We start from the raw sequence: 17,475 nt of genomic DNA on the forward strand, positions 1-17,475 counted from the left end.
CTCCTTTTTTTGTTTACACTGCTCATCATGCAAGAATTATTTAGTTATACTTTAACATAACATAACATAGCATTAATCAGTATTATAGGCAATCTTCGCCTAAGGGCCCTTTTACACAGAAAGATTATATGACAGATTATCTGCCAAAGATTTAAAGCCAAAGCCAGGAATGGATTTGAAAAGAGGAGAAATCTCAGGCTTTCATGTATGACCTGATCTCTGTTTAGAGATAGTCTGATAGTCTGTTCCTGGTTTTGACTTCAAATCTTTGGCAGATAATCTGTCAGATAATCTTTCTGTGTAAAAGGGCCTTAAGGCAGACTCTATGAGAAGATCACTGATCCGACAGAATGGAGCTAAGTATTTCTCCTCCGCCTGTCAGGGAAAGTGATTGGGACTATTGTGTAATGCAACGATTTGTAAAATTTATTCAATTCATTTCGGCAGTCCACTTCTAAGGAGTTATGCGGCATTCTTGGCTTTTATGTTTGCAATTCATGAAATAAACGAGGATCCAGACCTTCTCCCCAATATCACTCTGGGCTACCACATGTTTGATGCTTTTGGAGATGAGATCAAATCTGTTCAAAGTGTTTTACAGATTCTTTCTGGTGTGGACTACGAGGCTCCAAATTATTCCTGCATTAAACATTGGGAAGTAGCCGGATTTGTGGGATATTCATTTCTAATGGAACAAATACTGGGACTATACGGCTATACCAAGGTGGGTCTGACCTGCAGTGTATTTGTGGTAAAGTTTGTAAATCTATTTTTTTCTATAGTAGATGTATAAAATGTATCTCTGCATAAACCATGGAAGACAATGCAGCCAAAAGTTCCTAAAAAAAACAAAAAACCTTAGTAAAGAATGAAGAGTTTTTAGGGCCCCAGGGAACACAGAGACACAGGACAAGTGGGCCCTATGGCTAAGACCCCCCACACTGTCCCTACCTACTTGCAGAGCAGGCCCTAAATGACCGTCCGCAACTGGGCAGCGTTCCCTACGCTGCAGTAAGTGCGAATACAGACAAGACACAGTACAGACAAACAAAGTAAACGGTGGAGCCAAAGCCAGAGATACAACAAGGTAACAGTGAAGCCAAAGCCAGAGATACAACAAGGTAACGGTGAAGCCAGAGAATGTAGCAAGACGAACTGGGAACAGCACAAGAAACACTGAAGACAAGCAAGGCACACTGAGGACTAGAGGAGAACACTGAACCAAAAGACAAGGAAGGTAATAAACAAGCAAAGGGATCAGGAGCTAGCAATACAGGCAATCTGAGGAAAGGCTGGATCTAGCTGACAGACAAGCTGCACAACGCTATCAAGAGCCCTGAGTGAAGGGAGGGGCACAGGCATAAGGGATCAGAAGTCCCGGACTCCAAGCTGATAGGTGGAGCAGGAGAAACACACAAGAAATCACAGAAAGCCAGAGGTGAGGAGACCTGTCAATCACAACACAGCAGACACAATTAGAGAAGAGACCACAGCTATGAAAGTGAATGGAGAACTGAGAAAACATGGACCAGATAACAAAAGACAAGCAGAGAACATAACAAAACCAGGCACGGACTTAATGCCAAAAGCGTAATCTTTGGCGCAGCGGTCGGATCTTCACCGCAGAGGGTGGCACTGATGCCTTTTCAGGCACGATCATGACAAGAGTGTTCAGAGAAGGAGTATAAAATGAAAAATTACGGTAATATTATCAAGCCTCACATTAGTTGTGACCACTATACTGTGAACACTGCTCAAAAATAAACACAAGCAACACAAGCAAACAGAAGCTATATGGTTGTTTTAAATCAAGGAAGTAGTAGATGTCACCAATAGAGATCAGCAAAGCAAATTCCGTGCGACTTGTTAAGAAATTTGCTAAGCATGGTAGATGCACATGTTTCGTTACAGTATTGTAACTTGGTGAGCGCAAGGAATCAGGGCCGTAGGCACCCACTAGGCACCCAGGAAGAGAACCAGGGAGCAGGGGGAAGGAAACAATTTTTTTGGGGTTTTTGTTTTTATTTTTTTTAGTCTCCCACCTCCCGTTCAGCCAGTAAATTTGGTGTGTTTTCGAGGGTGATGGGGGGGGGGGGGGGAGAGTATGGTGGAATTGGACAGGTCTGGTATGGGAGTGTTATCCACAGTATGGCAGTAATGGTCAGGTTATGTTTTATGCAGTTAAAAACCTTAAAAAACACAATTCAAACAATGTTTCTACATGTAGAGAAATGAGTGAATACCTATTGGTTACTGCTTGAGTGTCTATTTTTGGCTGCATGTGTTGATGTACAGTAAATGTGGGAACGCGGCCTTAGATCAATCAGAGATCAATATGATGTCCAGAAACTAGAAAATCATGATGCTAATTGGTGAGTGAAGATGGGGTTTAGTGCCTAGAGCCTTGGGCAGCAGCAGCTGTTAATACGGCCCTGCAAGGGACTATCCATAATCTCTTGAAGCTGTCCAATTGTGTGCTCGTCTCCCTGTAATGTCAGCACGCACACCTTACTTGCCTATCTCGGTCCACAGATGTCATCCTCTGTGTCATCATCAGGAGAGGAAACTGTATTTCTTCCACCAACCCAGCGTTAGGTCCCCTCTACAGCTTGTGGGTCTGGAGGAAAAGTGGTAGGCATAAAGTATCAGCCAGTAGACATCCTCAAGGCCCAGGAACTCAATGGGTATCCACCAATGGCGGATTATAATGTAGGCGGTTTGGGCGGCCGCCCGGGGCCCGAGGCTCCGGGGGGGCCCATGCCGTGCCGCCCACATTATAATGCCGCCCGGGAGGCCCCCTCGCCACTGCACTCTTGTGACCGCAAGCATTGTTTCGCTTGCGGTCACAAGAGTCTCCGGCTGCCTCCGTCTGATGCGCGGCTGCCGGGGGTGTCCGGTCCTCTCCCCGGCAGCGCGCGCATCACACAGCTCCTAGCGCCGCCTGGGGCCCTGTCTTCCGGTACTGGGAGCGCACGTACCGGAAGTCAGGGCCCAGGCGGCACTAGGAGCTGTGTGATGCGCGCGCTGCTGGAGAGAGGACGGGACACCCCCGGCAGCCGCGCATCAGCCGGAGGCAGCCGGAGAGAGGATCGACGGGGGAACGCAGGGTAGGTGAGTTATATTTTGTTATTTTTGTGTTATTTACTCACTGGGGGGCATCTATAAAGGGGAGAAGAGGGGGACCAGCTATAAGGGGGGGGGGGGGAAAGAGGGGGACCAGCTATAAGGGGGGGGGGGGGGAAAGAGGGGGACCATCTATAAGGGGGGGAAGAGGGGGACTATCCATAAGGGGGGAGAGGGGGACCATCTATAAGGGGGGAAGAGGGGGACCATCTATAAGGGAGGGGGGAGAGGGGGACCATCTATAAAGGGGGAAAGAGGGGGACCATCTATAAGGGAGGGGGGAGAGGGGGACCAGCTATAAAGGGGGAAAGAGGGGGACCATCTATAAGGGGGAAAGAGGGGGACCATCTATAAAGGGGGGAAAGGAGGACCAGCTATAAGGGGGGAGAGGGAAGAGGGGGACCAGCTATAAGGGGGGAGAGGGAAGAGGGGGACCATCTATAAGGGGGGAGAGGGAAGAGGGGGACCAGCTATAAGGGGGGAGAGGGAAGAGGGGGACCAGCTATAAGGGGGGAGAGGGAAGAGGGGGACCAGCTATAAGGGGGGAGAGGGAAGAGGGGGACCAGCTATAAGGGGGGAGAGGGAAGAGGGGGACCAGCTATAAGGGGGGAGAGGGAAGAGGGGGACCAGCTATAAGGGGGGAAAGGAGGACCAGCTATAAGGGGGGAAAGAGGGGGACCAGCTATAAGGGGGGAGAGGGAAGAGGGGGACCAGCTATAAGGGGGGAGAGGGAAGAGGGGGGACCAGCTATAAGGGGGGAGAGGGAAGAGGGGGGACCAGCTATAAGGGGGGAAAGAGGGACACTAGCTATAAGGGGGGAGAGGGAAGATGGGGACCATCTATAAGGGGGGAAAGAGGGGGACCAGCTATAAGGGGGGGAAAGAGGGAGACCAGCTATAAGGGGGGAGAGGGAAGAGGGGGACCATCTATAAGGGGGGAAAGAGGGGGACCATCTATAGAGGGGGAAAGAAGGGGACCAGCTATAAAGAGGGAAAGAGGGGGACCATCTATAAGGGGGGAAAGAGGGGGACCATCTATAGAGGGGGAAAGAGGGGGACCATCTATAAGGGGGGAAAGAGGGGGACCATCTATAAGGGGGGAAAGAGGGGGACCATCTATAAGAGGGGGGAAAGAGGTGGGACCATCTATAGAGGGGGAAAGAGGGGGACCATCTATAAGGGGGGAAAGAGGGAGACCATCTATAAAGGGGGACTATCTCCTATAGGATTAGCACCCTCCTCTCCTGACATCCTCTGTGCTGCTGGGACCTCCCCTATAGATCAACACCCTCCTCTCCTGACATCCTCTGTGCTGCTCGGTCCTCTCCTATAAGATCAGCACCCTCCTCTCCTGACATCCTCTGTGCTGCTGTGACCTTGGGGGGGGGGCAACATCAGGGGACCAGGTGAGGTGGCGATATGTTTATTGGGGGCAGTGGAGGTGGGGTGGGCAATGCTTACTGGGGGTAGCAGCAAGGGACCAAACATTATGTTTATTGGGGCCAGCAGGGAGGGGAGGCAGGCAGGCAGTGTTTATTGGGGACAGTGTGTGTGTGGGGGGGGGGGGACGCAGTAGCAGATTATAATGTGGGTGAATTGACTGGGGGGGGGGCCCAGGTTGGGTGGACAGCCCGGGGCCCAGAGTACATTTAATCCGCCACTGGTATCCACAGTCAGCGAGAGCACTCCACAACCACCTAGCAGTGCGCCTGCTCCAAAGAACCGCCCACTGTGGTTTGGCAGTTATTCCGTGTTTGTGGTGGCAAAGCTATTTGAAGCATCTGTGACCATGAAGGGGGTCGTGTTTTAGTTTTAACCCAGGCATTACTGTGTCAGCATATGGAGCATTACCACCCCACTGTCTGGAAGAATCAGAACCCCCACTTATTGCAAGGAACAACAAACAGCTGCAGTTACCACCGTGCAGCCAATCATTGCAAGCCAGGATTTTTTGTTCTCGGTTAAAAGCAGTCTGTCCTTGACTCCTACCTCTGCCTCTTCTGTGGGGCTCAGTGACCAAACACTACCACTGTTGAGTCAGCATTCACTGTCTAAAGCCATCACTAGGAGACAGCATTAATCCAACAACCACCCGATGGCACAGAAGCTAAATAATAAGCTTATTGCTCCGCAGTCCCTCCTGTTCCAGTTAGTGGAGTCAAAGCCATGTAGGGACCTACAGAAGAAGCATACCTGCAGAAGAAGGTTGGCGGATGTCTGGAGTTTCTTGTCCATATGGCCATGTTGGAGTGTTTGTGAGTAAAGGACATGCTTGGAAAGGACAAGTAGTGTCTGGCCACCCTGGTTGACCCTTGTTTTAGTCGGAAAAAATGCCAGATTTTTTTCATCCCGTTGGTCAAGGATGCCAAATTCTGAGGCTTACATGGGTACAAGGGGAGGGGGGAGTCATACTCATCCTCCCGTGGCCTTCTTTTTTGTTTTTGGCCGTTCAGCCAATCAGCGGCTGAGGCGGGACACCACCTCAACCGCTCATTGGCTGGGCGGACATATCACGAGCCAGAGCCTGGCACACAACAAGCTCAGTGTGTCGGGCTCTGTTGAAGATAGAAGACATTGAGGGTGAGAATGAATGCTCCCCCCTGCAGTGCACCCATCCCAGCAAGGAAGGAGGATTTTTTATTTTTTAAATGGTCAAAGAGTGGTGTAGGGGGTTTTATTTAAATATATAAAAAAAAAAAAAAATTGTATCTTGTCTTTATTTCTTTACTGTCTGATAAACAGAGCCCATCCGGGGCCTAGTGTTGGCTGGTGTAGAATGGCTAACAATAAACAACCCCCCCCCCCCCCCCCTATTATTACATCAGTACCCACTGCACTAAGGGTACTGGGAAGAACCGGGTGCCGATATTCCTGGAGCATCAAAATTGGAGTTTTTAAACTGGCCAGGCACAGGCTAGTATTATTAGGCGGGGAGGGCCAAAATACATGGCCCTTCCCACTCTGACATTACTAGGCTGCTGTTGTTTGTTTGTTTTTTTAACACAGCGGGTTATGAAAATGTGGGGAATCCTACCCAATTTATTTTTATTAAAAATAAATAAAATGTGTAGGGGTTCCTCCATTCCCTCAAGCAGCCTAGTAGTACGAGGGTGGGAAGGGCAAACAATCTGGCACCCAAGGAGGTAAGTGAGAATTCATTGCATACACACGTAACCCCCTTGGGGTGCCAGACTGATTTCACACTAGATCCATACCAGCAAGGAAGGAAGGGGTTAAGTGGGGAAGCGTTCATACTCACATCCAACATCTTCTTTCTTCAGCACTTGGCACACACAGCACTCCGTATAAAAGGGCACCTCAGAACAGCCCCACAGCCTGTGCTTGGCTGAGCGGGCTGTAACTCTTATCTGCAGAGCTATCAACAGGTGAGAGGAGGTCAAAGAGAAATGTGGATTACATTAATTTTACTTGACATTTAAAAAAAAAATGATTACCTGTGTGTCTATTCAATGGTGGCTTTCTTTCTTTTCTTGAATACTTTAAAAAAATAAAGAAAGTCCTGCTACAGTTACCACCATCAACTGTCTTTGCTAGGCCCCTTAGGGTCGAAAAGAGTCCGGTGCTGCCATCTACAGGTCTATATTCTAGGCTGCTCAGGGTAGAAGAGAATCTGAGTGCTGCTGCTACCACCTCAAGGTCTATATTCTAGGCCCCTCAAGGTCAAAGAGTCTGTATTCGGTGTCTGTTCTAGGCATGGAGGGAGGGGGGGGATTTTAGGTTACACCAGTATGCGAAAACTTTGTTTTTGATAAATCTCTCCTTACAATGTCCACAGAAGAGAAGTTGCCTCTACCATTTCAGAAGTTCATGTATTTATTTATTTATCTATTTCTGGTAGATCAGTTACGATATGATGGATAAACTGTTTAACAGAAATGTTTATAAAGAGTCATTTTTCACGATGGCTCCAGATAATCGGTTTCACCATCTGGCTATTGTGCTTTGCTTGAAACATTTTGGATGGAACTGGGTTGGAATCATAGTCCCTGAAGGTGATGTCGCAGAGGCTGAGGTCCGCGAGCTCACTACAATGATGAGCAGACATGGAATCTGCATCGAGTTTCTAGTAAAAACAGTCCCCTTAAGTCAATATAGGGATTATGAAAATCATAAAATCATTGCTAGATCTAGAGCAGAAGTTATAATAGTATGCGGTCAGTTTATCACAATGTACAATCATTTGTTCGATTTGTTTGACCTGGAGAAAACACTGATCCTGAATGACTCGTGGTTCTTGCATCCTCTTATAGGGATTGATTATATAAAAATGGTCAATGGTAGTTTGAGTTTTTCTCCATACAATAAACCTTTGAAGCCACTCTGGGACTTTATATATGGGATGAATCTATTATCTCAGCCAAATGACCCATTTCTTCTTATTATTGCTACCCATTTCTGTTCCAAAATCAACGGACATAGAAATGTTGCATATATTTCACTACCATTTCTTTCATCTAAACATTGCTCAGCAACATATTTCCCAACTATGGAAATTTATCCAGTCGATATAATAGTTAATTATGTGTATATGGCAGTATATATCCTGGCTAACGCTTTACATGACATGAATCTGTTTCCGGAAAGATTTGCTTCCGAGTCCAGGAATGTTACTTACAGAACAAAGGTAAGTAGAGATATTATTGCCAGTAGGGATGAGCAAAGTGAATCAGTATTCGCAGTAAATTTTGCAAAAATTGGCTTTGCGTTAACGAAGCGAATTTTGCAAATTTGGAATTTGCAAAAAGAACAAAGAAGCATATTTTTGTTTCAGTTTTGGTGTTTTAAAAGAAAAATAGCCAAGTTGAAATGAAAAAAATTTCTTCGAATAGATAATTGCAGCGGAATGCTTTATTTCGGGTCATGTAAAAGACAGGAACACAGCACCAATCCTACCCACCTGCTGGTTGCCTACTGATGCATATTATGGTGGAGGCCTGCAGTGACTTTACTCTCATTACTGCAGATAGCTGAATGAACATTCTTAGGGGGCAGCGGGCAGGTGATGAGGATTGGTTCACCAGTGGCAGTAATTTCACCCCTAGTTCACCAAACTGCTTAATTAACATTTTAATAATATGAGTATGAAGGTAGTAAAATGACCTTATTCTTAGCGTCCCCAACCCTATAAGAACATAACAGTATGGTTGGAGTCTTCTAAGCTTTGATCTAATGTGTTCGGCTAGCTATTCAGCTCTAGTAGCATCTTCAGGTATCAAACATGTCATATATGAAATATCTCCATCTTTTCTTAAGCTAAAATACTTTGTAAGAAGAGTCAATTTCATGGATTACGATGGACAAGAGGTTTCATTTGACGAGACGAGAAGATTAAGCTTTACACCCAAGTTGCTGTTAAGAAATTGGGTATTTAAAGTTAACCTGACCGATTTAATATTTTATAGAGATTCTGGCAGCTACTTTATACCCAACTATACAGTACCAGAGAAACACTGGCTTCATGTCACGGATTACAGACTAAAATGGAAAACTGGTAGAGTAAGTTTCCTACCTATATATTCAATGTTTCTGCTATTCCCAAGGAAGAGTTTGTGTTCTACTGTTTGTCTTGTGCATAAAATGGTTGGATCAAATATCCACAGGGTGCCTGACCCCTGCAAACCAGACAGGTGTTGGTGGTATCCACCCATAGTTTTTGTTATGTGGGCCGAAATGTTAATATGGAATGTCAAGTGTATGAAAATCGAGTATTAAAGCAACTCTGTACCCACAATCTGACCTCTCCAAACCGCTTCTGTACTGGGGACGTGGGGACAGGTGATGCAGTTATTGTTCTAAAAAACAACTTTTAATCTTGCAGCTCTGTGTCAAATTGGCGTGGCCTAGAGTACCCATGCCCTAGGATTGCACAGACCCTCTGTCCCTCCTCCCCGCCCTCTTCATCATTAGAAATGCCCCTGGAACAATTTCTCCTATTCATCACCTGTGTGAACACTGCACATATGCTGGATAGTTAAGGAACCTGTGCAGTGTTCAGACAGGTGAGGAATAGGAAAAATCCTACCCGGGGGCATTCCTAATGGTGAAGAGGGTGGGGAGGAGGGACGGAGAGGTGGTGCAATCCTAGGGCACAGACACTCTAGGCCTAGCCAATTTGACACAGGGCTGCAAGTTTAGAAGTTGTTTTTTAGGACAATAACTGCATCAACTGCCGAACGGACCCCAGGACAGATCTTGGATTAAAAGCAGCTATCTGATGGTACAAGTGGTTTGGGTGGGTCAGATTGTGGTCTGTTGACAGCTGCATCTAAATGCTAGCTGTCCCCCATCATTAGTGGTTTAGTGGGGGAAGCTCATCATCTATGCAGTATATTTATACTGCATAGATCTTTGTGAGAGATCAGTGTAGTAATACTAGAAGTCCCCCAGGGGGACTTCTAGTATGTTTGTTTAAAAAAAAAAAAAAAAAGTGTTTTTTTAATTAATAAAAAAGGCTCCCTCCCCTAATAAAAGTTTGAATCACCCCCCTTTTCCCATTTTATAAATAAAAATAAATAAATAAATAAACAAACATGTTTGGTATTGCCGCGTGTGTAATCACCCGAACTATTAATTTATTTTATTTCTGATCTCGCACGGTAAACAGTGTGAGCGCAAAAAAAAGTGCAAAATTGTGCATTTTTGGTGGCATCAAATCTACAAAAAATTGTAATAAAAAGTGATCAAAAAGTTGCATATATGCAAACAAGGTACCAAAAGAAAGAACACATCATGGTGCAAAAATTTATACAAGTTACATATCGCTGTAATCCTACTGACTTGAGAAACATATATAACAAGCCAGTTTAACCCTAGGGTGAACGGCGTAAAAAAAAAAAAAAAAAAATTGTGTTGTTTTTTTTTTTTTTTTCAATTTCACCAAATTTTTTTCTTGTTTCACTGCATATTTTAGGCAAAAATTACGTCTGGAAAAATGCACGCGCTATGGCCTTATATAAACAAGGAGGAAAAAAGGAAAGCGCAAAAATGAAAACTGTCTGTTAAAAGGGTTAAAAGTAAAAGATTTTCATTGGATATTTCCCGTTTAATAGTACATTATATTAAAAGTACAATAAAACAATTTAAGTTGTCTTGTGAGTAGAGATGAGCGAACCTGGAGCATGCTCGAGTCGATCCGAACCCGAACGTTCGGCATTTGATTAGCGGTGGCTGCTGAAGTTGGATAAAGCCCTAAGGTTATGTGGAAAATATGGATATAGTCATTGGCTGTATCCATGTTTTCCAGACAACCTTAGAGCTTTATCCAAGTTCAGCAGCCACTGCTAATCAAATACCGAACGTTCGGGTTCGGATCAACTCGAATCTGAACCCGCTTCGCTCATCTCTACTTGTGAGATAAAAAAAAAAAAAAAAATTTTTAGCTTTAAAAGTTTTTTGTTTGTTTTTTAAAGAAAAAAACATATACATAATTCATAATTATATGGGGGGGGGGTTCTTCTTTATCAACGTCCAACATTCCTCTCGTTACAGTTTTAGGGAGAGAGAAAGACCAGGATGTTGGATTTAAACAGAACAATATATTTTAGAACATTTCAGAACAATTCTAATTTCTTGTTTAATAATTTTTTTTTTCTAGATGCCAAAATCTCGGTGTAATGAGCCCTGTTCTCCTGGATCCAGAAAAGCCCCTAATGGAGGATATCACATCTGCTGCTATGACTGTCTGCCATGTACTGAAGGAAAAATATCCAACATAACAGGTAGGAAAATGACCAGATAAATAATCATTAATAAAAGAACATATAAAGAGGAGTCTGAGGAGGTCCATAAAGTTTCTCTTCCCCATATTAGGGGCCAATACTGTAATTTCGGTAATACTGTAATACGGTACAGATGTGCCACTAAGTCCTGTATCCCACCTGTAAAAAGGTAACTTAAAGGGGTTGTCCGGCGCTAAAAAATGATTCACAGAATAACACACATTACAAAGTTATACAACTTTGTAATGTATGTTATGTCTGTGAATGGCCCCCTTCCCCGTGTCCCACCACCCCCACCCGTGTACCCGGAAGTGTGGTGCGCTATACATTACCTGTCATGTGTCGACCACGGTCTCCGATCCTCAGCAGTGACGTCTTCTTCGGGCGGCCGGCGGATCTTCCCGAGTGCCGGCCGCCCTCTGCAACGTCATCCGAAGCTCAGCCGCGATTGGCTGAGCATAACTGTGCTCAGCCAATCGCAGCTGAGCAGCTGATGACGTGGTGTGAACATAGCCTCAACATGGGAAGACCTTTGCCCAACCTCAAGGAACAGCAGTGCTCTTTAAAGCGGGTCCACAGGGGTCTTTTGGTCTTCCTGATATAAAACCACTCGCACAGGCATGTCACAGTGGGCATATAGTATATACTGTCTTGCACATGATTAGGTTTTTAACCCCTTAAAGACAGAGCCAATTTCGATTTTTGCGTTTTTTTTTTTTCCTCCTTGTGCTTAAAAGGCCATAGCAGTTGCATTTTACCACCTAGAAACCCACATGAACCCTTATTTTTTGTGTCACTAATTGTACTTTGCAATGACAGGCTGAATTTTTGCATAAAGTACACTACGAAACCAGAAAAAAAAATAAATGTGTGGTGAAATTGAAAAAAAAAACGCATTTTGTTTATTTGGGGGGTATGTGTTTTTACGCCATTCGGCCTGGGGTAAAACTGACTTGTTATATATGTTCCTCAAGTCGTTACGATTACAACGATATGTAACATGAATAACTTTTATTGTATCTGATGGCCTGTTAAAAATTTAAACCATTGTCAACAAATATACGTTCCTTAAAAATCGCTCTATTCCCAGGCTTATAGCGCTTTTATCCTTTGGTCTATGGGGCTGTGTCAGGTGTCTTTTTTTGCGCCATGATGTTTAGTTTCTATCGGTACCATGATTTTATTTATTTTATTTATAACCTGGGAAAAGGGGGGTGATTCAGACTTTTATTAGGGGAGGGGGCTTTTTATTGATAACAACACTTTTTATTTTTATTACACATATACTAGAAGCCCCCCTGGGGTTAGGGTTATTCCCCCCTGGGGTTGGGGTTATTTCCCCCTGGGGTTAGGGTTATTTCCCCCTGGGGTTAGGGTTATTCCCCCCTGGGGTTAGGGTTATTCCCCCTGGGGTTAGGGTTATTCCCCCTGGGGTTAGGGTTATTACCCCTGGGGTTAGGGTTGTTCCCCCTGGGGTTAGGGTTATTACCCCCTGGGGTTAGGGTTATTCCCCCTGGGGTTAGGGTTATTACCCCCTGGGGTTAGGGTTATTCCCCCTGGGGTTAGGGTTATTCCCCCTGGGGGAATTCTAGTATATACACTTTGATCTCTCATTGAGATCTTTGCTGTATAGATATATAGCAAAGATCAATGAGATCGGCACTAGTTTGCTTTCGGCTGCTGCAGCCGAAAACAAACGAGTGCCGAGCCGGGGTCGGCGCCATCTTGGAGCGGACCCCGGCCGGCATCAGTCACGGAGATCGCTCCTCGCTCCTCATGTTTGACAGCTGCATCTGATTACTGTATTAGTACTAGTATTAGTACTAGTAATACCCGCGGTCCCGGGCTACACACGGCACCCAGGATCGCGGCGGTTCAGAGCGGAGTCGCCAGCTCTGAACACCCTTAACGGCAATAGGGCGTAAATATACGCCCTATGTCGTTAAGGGGTTAATATGGCGCTCGACCCCATTAAGGCGAATGTAGAAGACATTGAGCATGTCAGCTGCAGTTGAGAAAGGAAGTAACCCCGAAACGTGTCCTGCTGTATTTATGTATGTGCACCTTGTCATGAAATAAATCACTTTTGCAAGCAAGCTCTGGGTGAGTGCCAGGAAGTTTTCTATTAGAGTGGATCGTTGCTGATATCCTCGGGCTCCACACACACGGAGTACCGACATTGCTATTCAGCCAATGAATGTAGATGCTGTTCTCACAATGCCAGTGGGCTCCTAGGGCCTGCCCCCCCCCCCCCCTGTATAGTTATTGTTTTAAAAAAAAAAGCGCTAGGGAAGGTGGGAGGGGAAACAAATTTTAAATCTAAAACAAGTATTACAAATAGTGTAGTTTTCAGTCAAAAACCTACTCGATCAAGTACCACTCGCTCATCTCTTGCTCTGCCTACTTGAGGGGTTAGCTATACAGTCTTCTTTGTCTACACAAAGTCACACTACAAGGTATCCCACCAAATTACTGTACTACATAGGCAAGGCACCAAGACAGTCCCTTAACCCGGTCAACTCAAGCTACACTACTTAAAGGGAACCAATCAGCTTGATTGCACTAATATGGTTCCCTCCAGCACCTTATAAATGTACTGTGCAACTCTCAGCACGTACCTTTAATCCGCACGGGGGAATAAAACTTCTTTTTCTGCTTATTAAAGCTACTGCTGCAGCCGCAGACAGTACGTGCCATGAGCTGCACAGTAGCTCTTTACACTTCTGGAGGGAACCATGTCAGCACAATGCCCTTTTACTTTACTCAAGTAACTTACTATCTACCCTTCAAGCTGATACTTCTGCATTTTTCACCAGGAGAAAGGACATTGATTTTGTTTGATTGATTTTTGCACACTTTCACCTTGATAAAAAGTCTTAAAGTGTCATTGTCGATATAACTTTTAAGATCTAAATCACTAGTAGATGTGAAATAAAGCAAGTTTGCAATATATATTCATTATTTTTTAGTTGTTATCATGCTGTACAACAAAGCTGTACTTACCAGAAATCCTGGTCCAGTCTCCTGAAGGCAGATTTTCTGACTTGTGCTGGTTGTAAAAAACAGAGAGTCACAGCTCAACGTGTACATCAATCACATGACTGCCTTCTCTCTGTGAGCGCTCAGATTGCCTGGGATACACAGGACTTCCTGTTTTTTGAGAAAAAATAGTCACAAAACAGGAAGTGCCGTGTTCCCCATGATAACTAAAAACTAAATAATGACTGTAAATTGCAAACTTGCTTTATATCACATCTACTGCTGATTTAGATTTTGAAAGTTATAACGACAGGGACACTTTAACAGTATTGCACCGAAGTTTTTCAAATAAAGGTTTAGCACTGGGGCCCTTCAAGTTATTCCTTTTTGCCTTGAGGTCCCCATCACAATAAGGCTTAATATTTCTGACTGAAAAACTGACCGCTCTTAAGCTCAGCAGTATATAGAGATTAGTAATACTCCAAAGGTAGATATCAAACAGGTTACCGATAGGAGAAGAATCCACCTTACACAAGTGGCTGCACTGACAGGAGAAGAGAAGAATTGTAAGTGTACCAACCTTTTCCTTCTCCTTTTTGTCTGGATTACAGTAAGTCTACAGGGACCCACACGTAAATAAAGAAAGTCTACATGTGACCCTTGATACTCTCCGCTCTGACATCATCTCCCAGCCCCAAAGTCCCATAAATCCTATTACTTCTCCCACTCCCTCATCGCTCTTAGTTTTTGAGCCAGTGACAGAGGAAGAAGTTGCCATGCTCTTCTCCTCCTCTCGCCCTACTACCTGCCCTAGTGACCCTATTCCTCACACCTCCTCCAGTCCCTCTCTCATGCTGTCACTACTCATCTCACTAAAATATTCAACCTCTCCCTCTCCTCTGGTATCTTTCCCTCCTCATTCAAACACTCTGTAATAACCCCATTACTGAAAAAAAAACCATCCTGTGCTGCCAACTATCAACCTGTTTTTAATCTCTCCTTCATCTCAAAACTCCAGGGACGTCTCGTCTACTCCCGCAAGCCCCCTATCTCTCTGATAACTCTCTTCTTCCTACATTAGGCATAATTTGCATACCTTTCCAAAAGTAATAACATATTAAAAAATACTTTTGGCCAGACTTCTCCTTTAAGAACTCTGTTTTCTACTGGTTTTCTTTCTACCTCTCTGACCGCTCTTTCAGCATATCCTTTTCTGGCTCTACTTCTTCTCCCTTACATCTTACGGTGGGAGTTCCCCAGGGATCGGTCCTAAGTCCCCTCCTCTTCTCCCTCTATACAGCCCCCATCGGACAGACCATTAGCAGATTTGGTCTTCAATTCCATCTTTATGCTGATGACACCCAGCTATATACTTCTTCCCGTGACAACACCCCTGCATTTCTACAAAATACCAGTGACTGTCTATCTGCTTTCTCTAACACTATGACTTCTCTATTTCCCAAACTCAACCTTTCTAAAACTGAACTTCTTGTATTTCCTCCCTCTAACAAACCTAAACCCGACATCTCACTCTCAGTCTGTGGTACTAGCATCGCTCCTGTGCATCAAGCTCGATGTCTGAGGGTTATGCTAGACTCCGATCTATCCTTCACTCCCTATAACTAAGCTCTTGCACGCTCCTGTCATCTAAATCTCAAAAACATCTCCCGAATCCGTCCATTTCTCACCACTGAAACCGCTCAGACTCTGACTGTCGCCCTGATCCATTCCCGTCTTGAATATTAAAACTCCCTACTAATCAGTCTTCCTTTCTTTTAGCTCTCTCCTCTCCAGTCTATCCTGAACGCAGCAGCCAGGCTCATCTTCCTCTCCAGCCGTTACACTGACGTCTCCCCTCTGTGCCAGTCACTGCACTGGTTACCCATTAAGTCCAGAATTCGCTTCAAACTCCTCACCCACAAAGCTCTCCACAACTCTGCTAATGATCTTACCCTAACATCTTCTATAATCAGAACCTCTCATTCCTGCCTCAAAGACTTCTCCCGTGCTGCACCAGTTCTCTGGAACGCCCTACCCAAAGACCTCAGACTCATGCCCAATACTCACAGTTTCAAGCATGCCCTGAAGACTCATCTCTTCAGGCTCACTTATAACATTCCCTAAGCTTGTTCCCCCTTCTGTTGTCCCCTCACTCTATATCTTTGATGGTTCCATGCACTTTATACGTTTTACTTGCAATCAGACATTGGCGTGTGACTGGCTTATCCTGTGCTTTCCAACTATGTACAATGGCTGGACCATGGGCAAATAAAGAACTTGTGCCTTGTGTAGACCCCAGTTGTAGTCTGTATGCTCCAACAAGCAGGTCTCGTATACATTTTGTATTTTTATTTTATTTTTATTTATTCTAATTATTTAACTGTGTATTATGTAACCTCTGTACTGTATGTATTAAAAAAAAAAGTGCTGCGGAATCTGTTTGCGCTATACAAATAAATATTATTATTATTATTATTATTATTATTATTATTATTATTATTATTATCAGACTAATGTGAGCGTTCATGTGGGAATATATATTAGAGACAGTATATGTGTAAGACAACAGATTGGGGGGGGGGGCAAAATGATCAACATGATCTGTCTTGTTGAAAATACATGGATATTGACTGATTTGCCAAATTCAGCCCATTATTCCCTCTGCCAGTTTAGTCTATTATACATTTATCAGGTAAATAATAATAACCTCGTCCTCCCATCCCACAGATAGTGAAACCTGCCAAATGTGTCCCATGGATGAGTGGCCGAATCGAGAAAAAACAAGATGTGTTCCTAAATTACAGGAGTTTCTTTCCTATAAAGAAGATAAGATGGCTTCCTTCTTCTGTTTCCTAGTAATACTGTGCTGTGCAATAACTGGTTTTACACTCAAAAAGTTTATCTTGTATTGGGACACTCCTCTGGTAAAGGCCAATAACCGGACCCTGAGTTTTACCATCCTAGTTTCCCTCTTGCTGAGCTTCCTTTGTGTCTTCTTCTTCCTCGGTCGTCCATTGGATATAACCTGCATGCTGAGACAGACTTTGTTCGGGATCTCCTTCTCCTTAGCAATTTCTTCACTTATTGCCAAGTCTATGATGGTCTGCATTGCTTTTAAAGCCACCAAACCCAGCAGTCCATGGAAAAAGTGGAATGTTGTCAAATTGTCCAATTTAATAGTAATGGTCTGCTCCTCTGTCCAGGTTCTGATCTGTGTTTCTTGGTTGTCTACTTACCCACCCTATCAAGACTTTGATATGACAACATATCCTGGGAAGATCATCATCCAGTGTAATGAAGGGTCCGATATCTGGTTCTACTCCATGTTGGGGTATCTGGGGTTCCTGGCAGCGGTGAGCTTTCTTCTGGCTTTCATGGTGAGGACATTACCGGACAGTTATAATGAGGCCAAGTACATCACCTTCAGCATGCTGGTGTTCTGCAGTGTCTGGATCGCCATGATCCCGGCCTATCTGAGCACCAGAGGGAAATACATGGTGGCTGTGGAGATATTCGCCATACTGACCTCATGTGCTGGAATACTAAGTTGCATATTTTTTCCAAAATTGTATATTTTGTTGATTAAACCATATGTTAACACTAGGAAGCATGTTTTTTCGTGGGTTAGGAAATAA

General features: G+C 44.4%; 1 protein-coding gene across 1 annotated transcript; it reads left to right on the forward strand.

Annotated features, from left to right (window-relative positions):
- The first annotated feature begins 484 nt into the window (after positions 1–484).
- On the forward strand, positions 485–17,475 carry LOC138796468 (vomeronasal type-2 receptor 26-like). The gene is made up of 4 exons (XM_069976073.1): positions 485–724; positions 6,982–7,209; positions 7,728–7,767; positions 16,568–17,475. The coding sequence occupies exons 1-4, from the start codon at positions 485–487 to the stop codon at positions 17,473–17,475; spliced, it is 1,416 nt and encodes a 471-aa protein (XP_069832174.1).

Source organism: Dendropsophus ebraccatus, chromosome 7 (genome assembly GCF_027789765.1).
Source record: "Dendropsophus ebraccatus isolate aDenEbr1 chromosome 7, aDenEbr1.pat, whole genome shotgun sequence".
NCBI classification, from domain to species: Eukaryota; Metazoa; Chordata; class Amphibia; order Anura; family Hylidae; genus Dendropsophus; species Dendropsophus ebraccatus.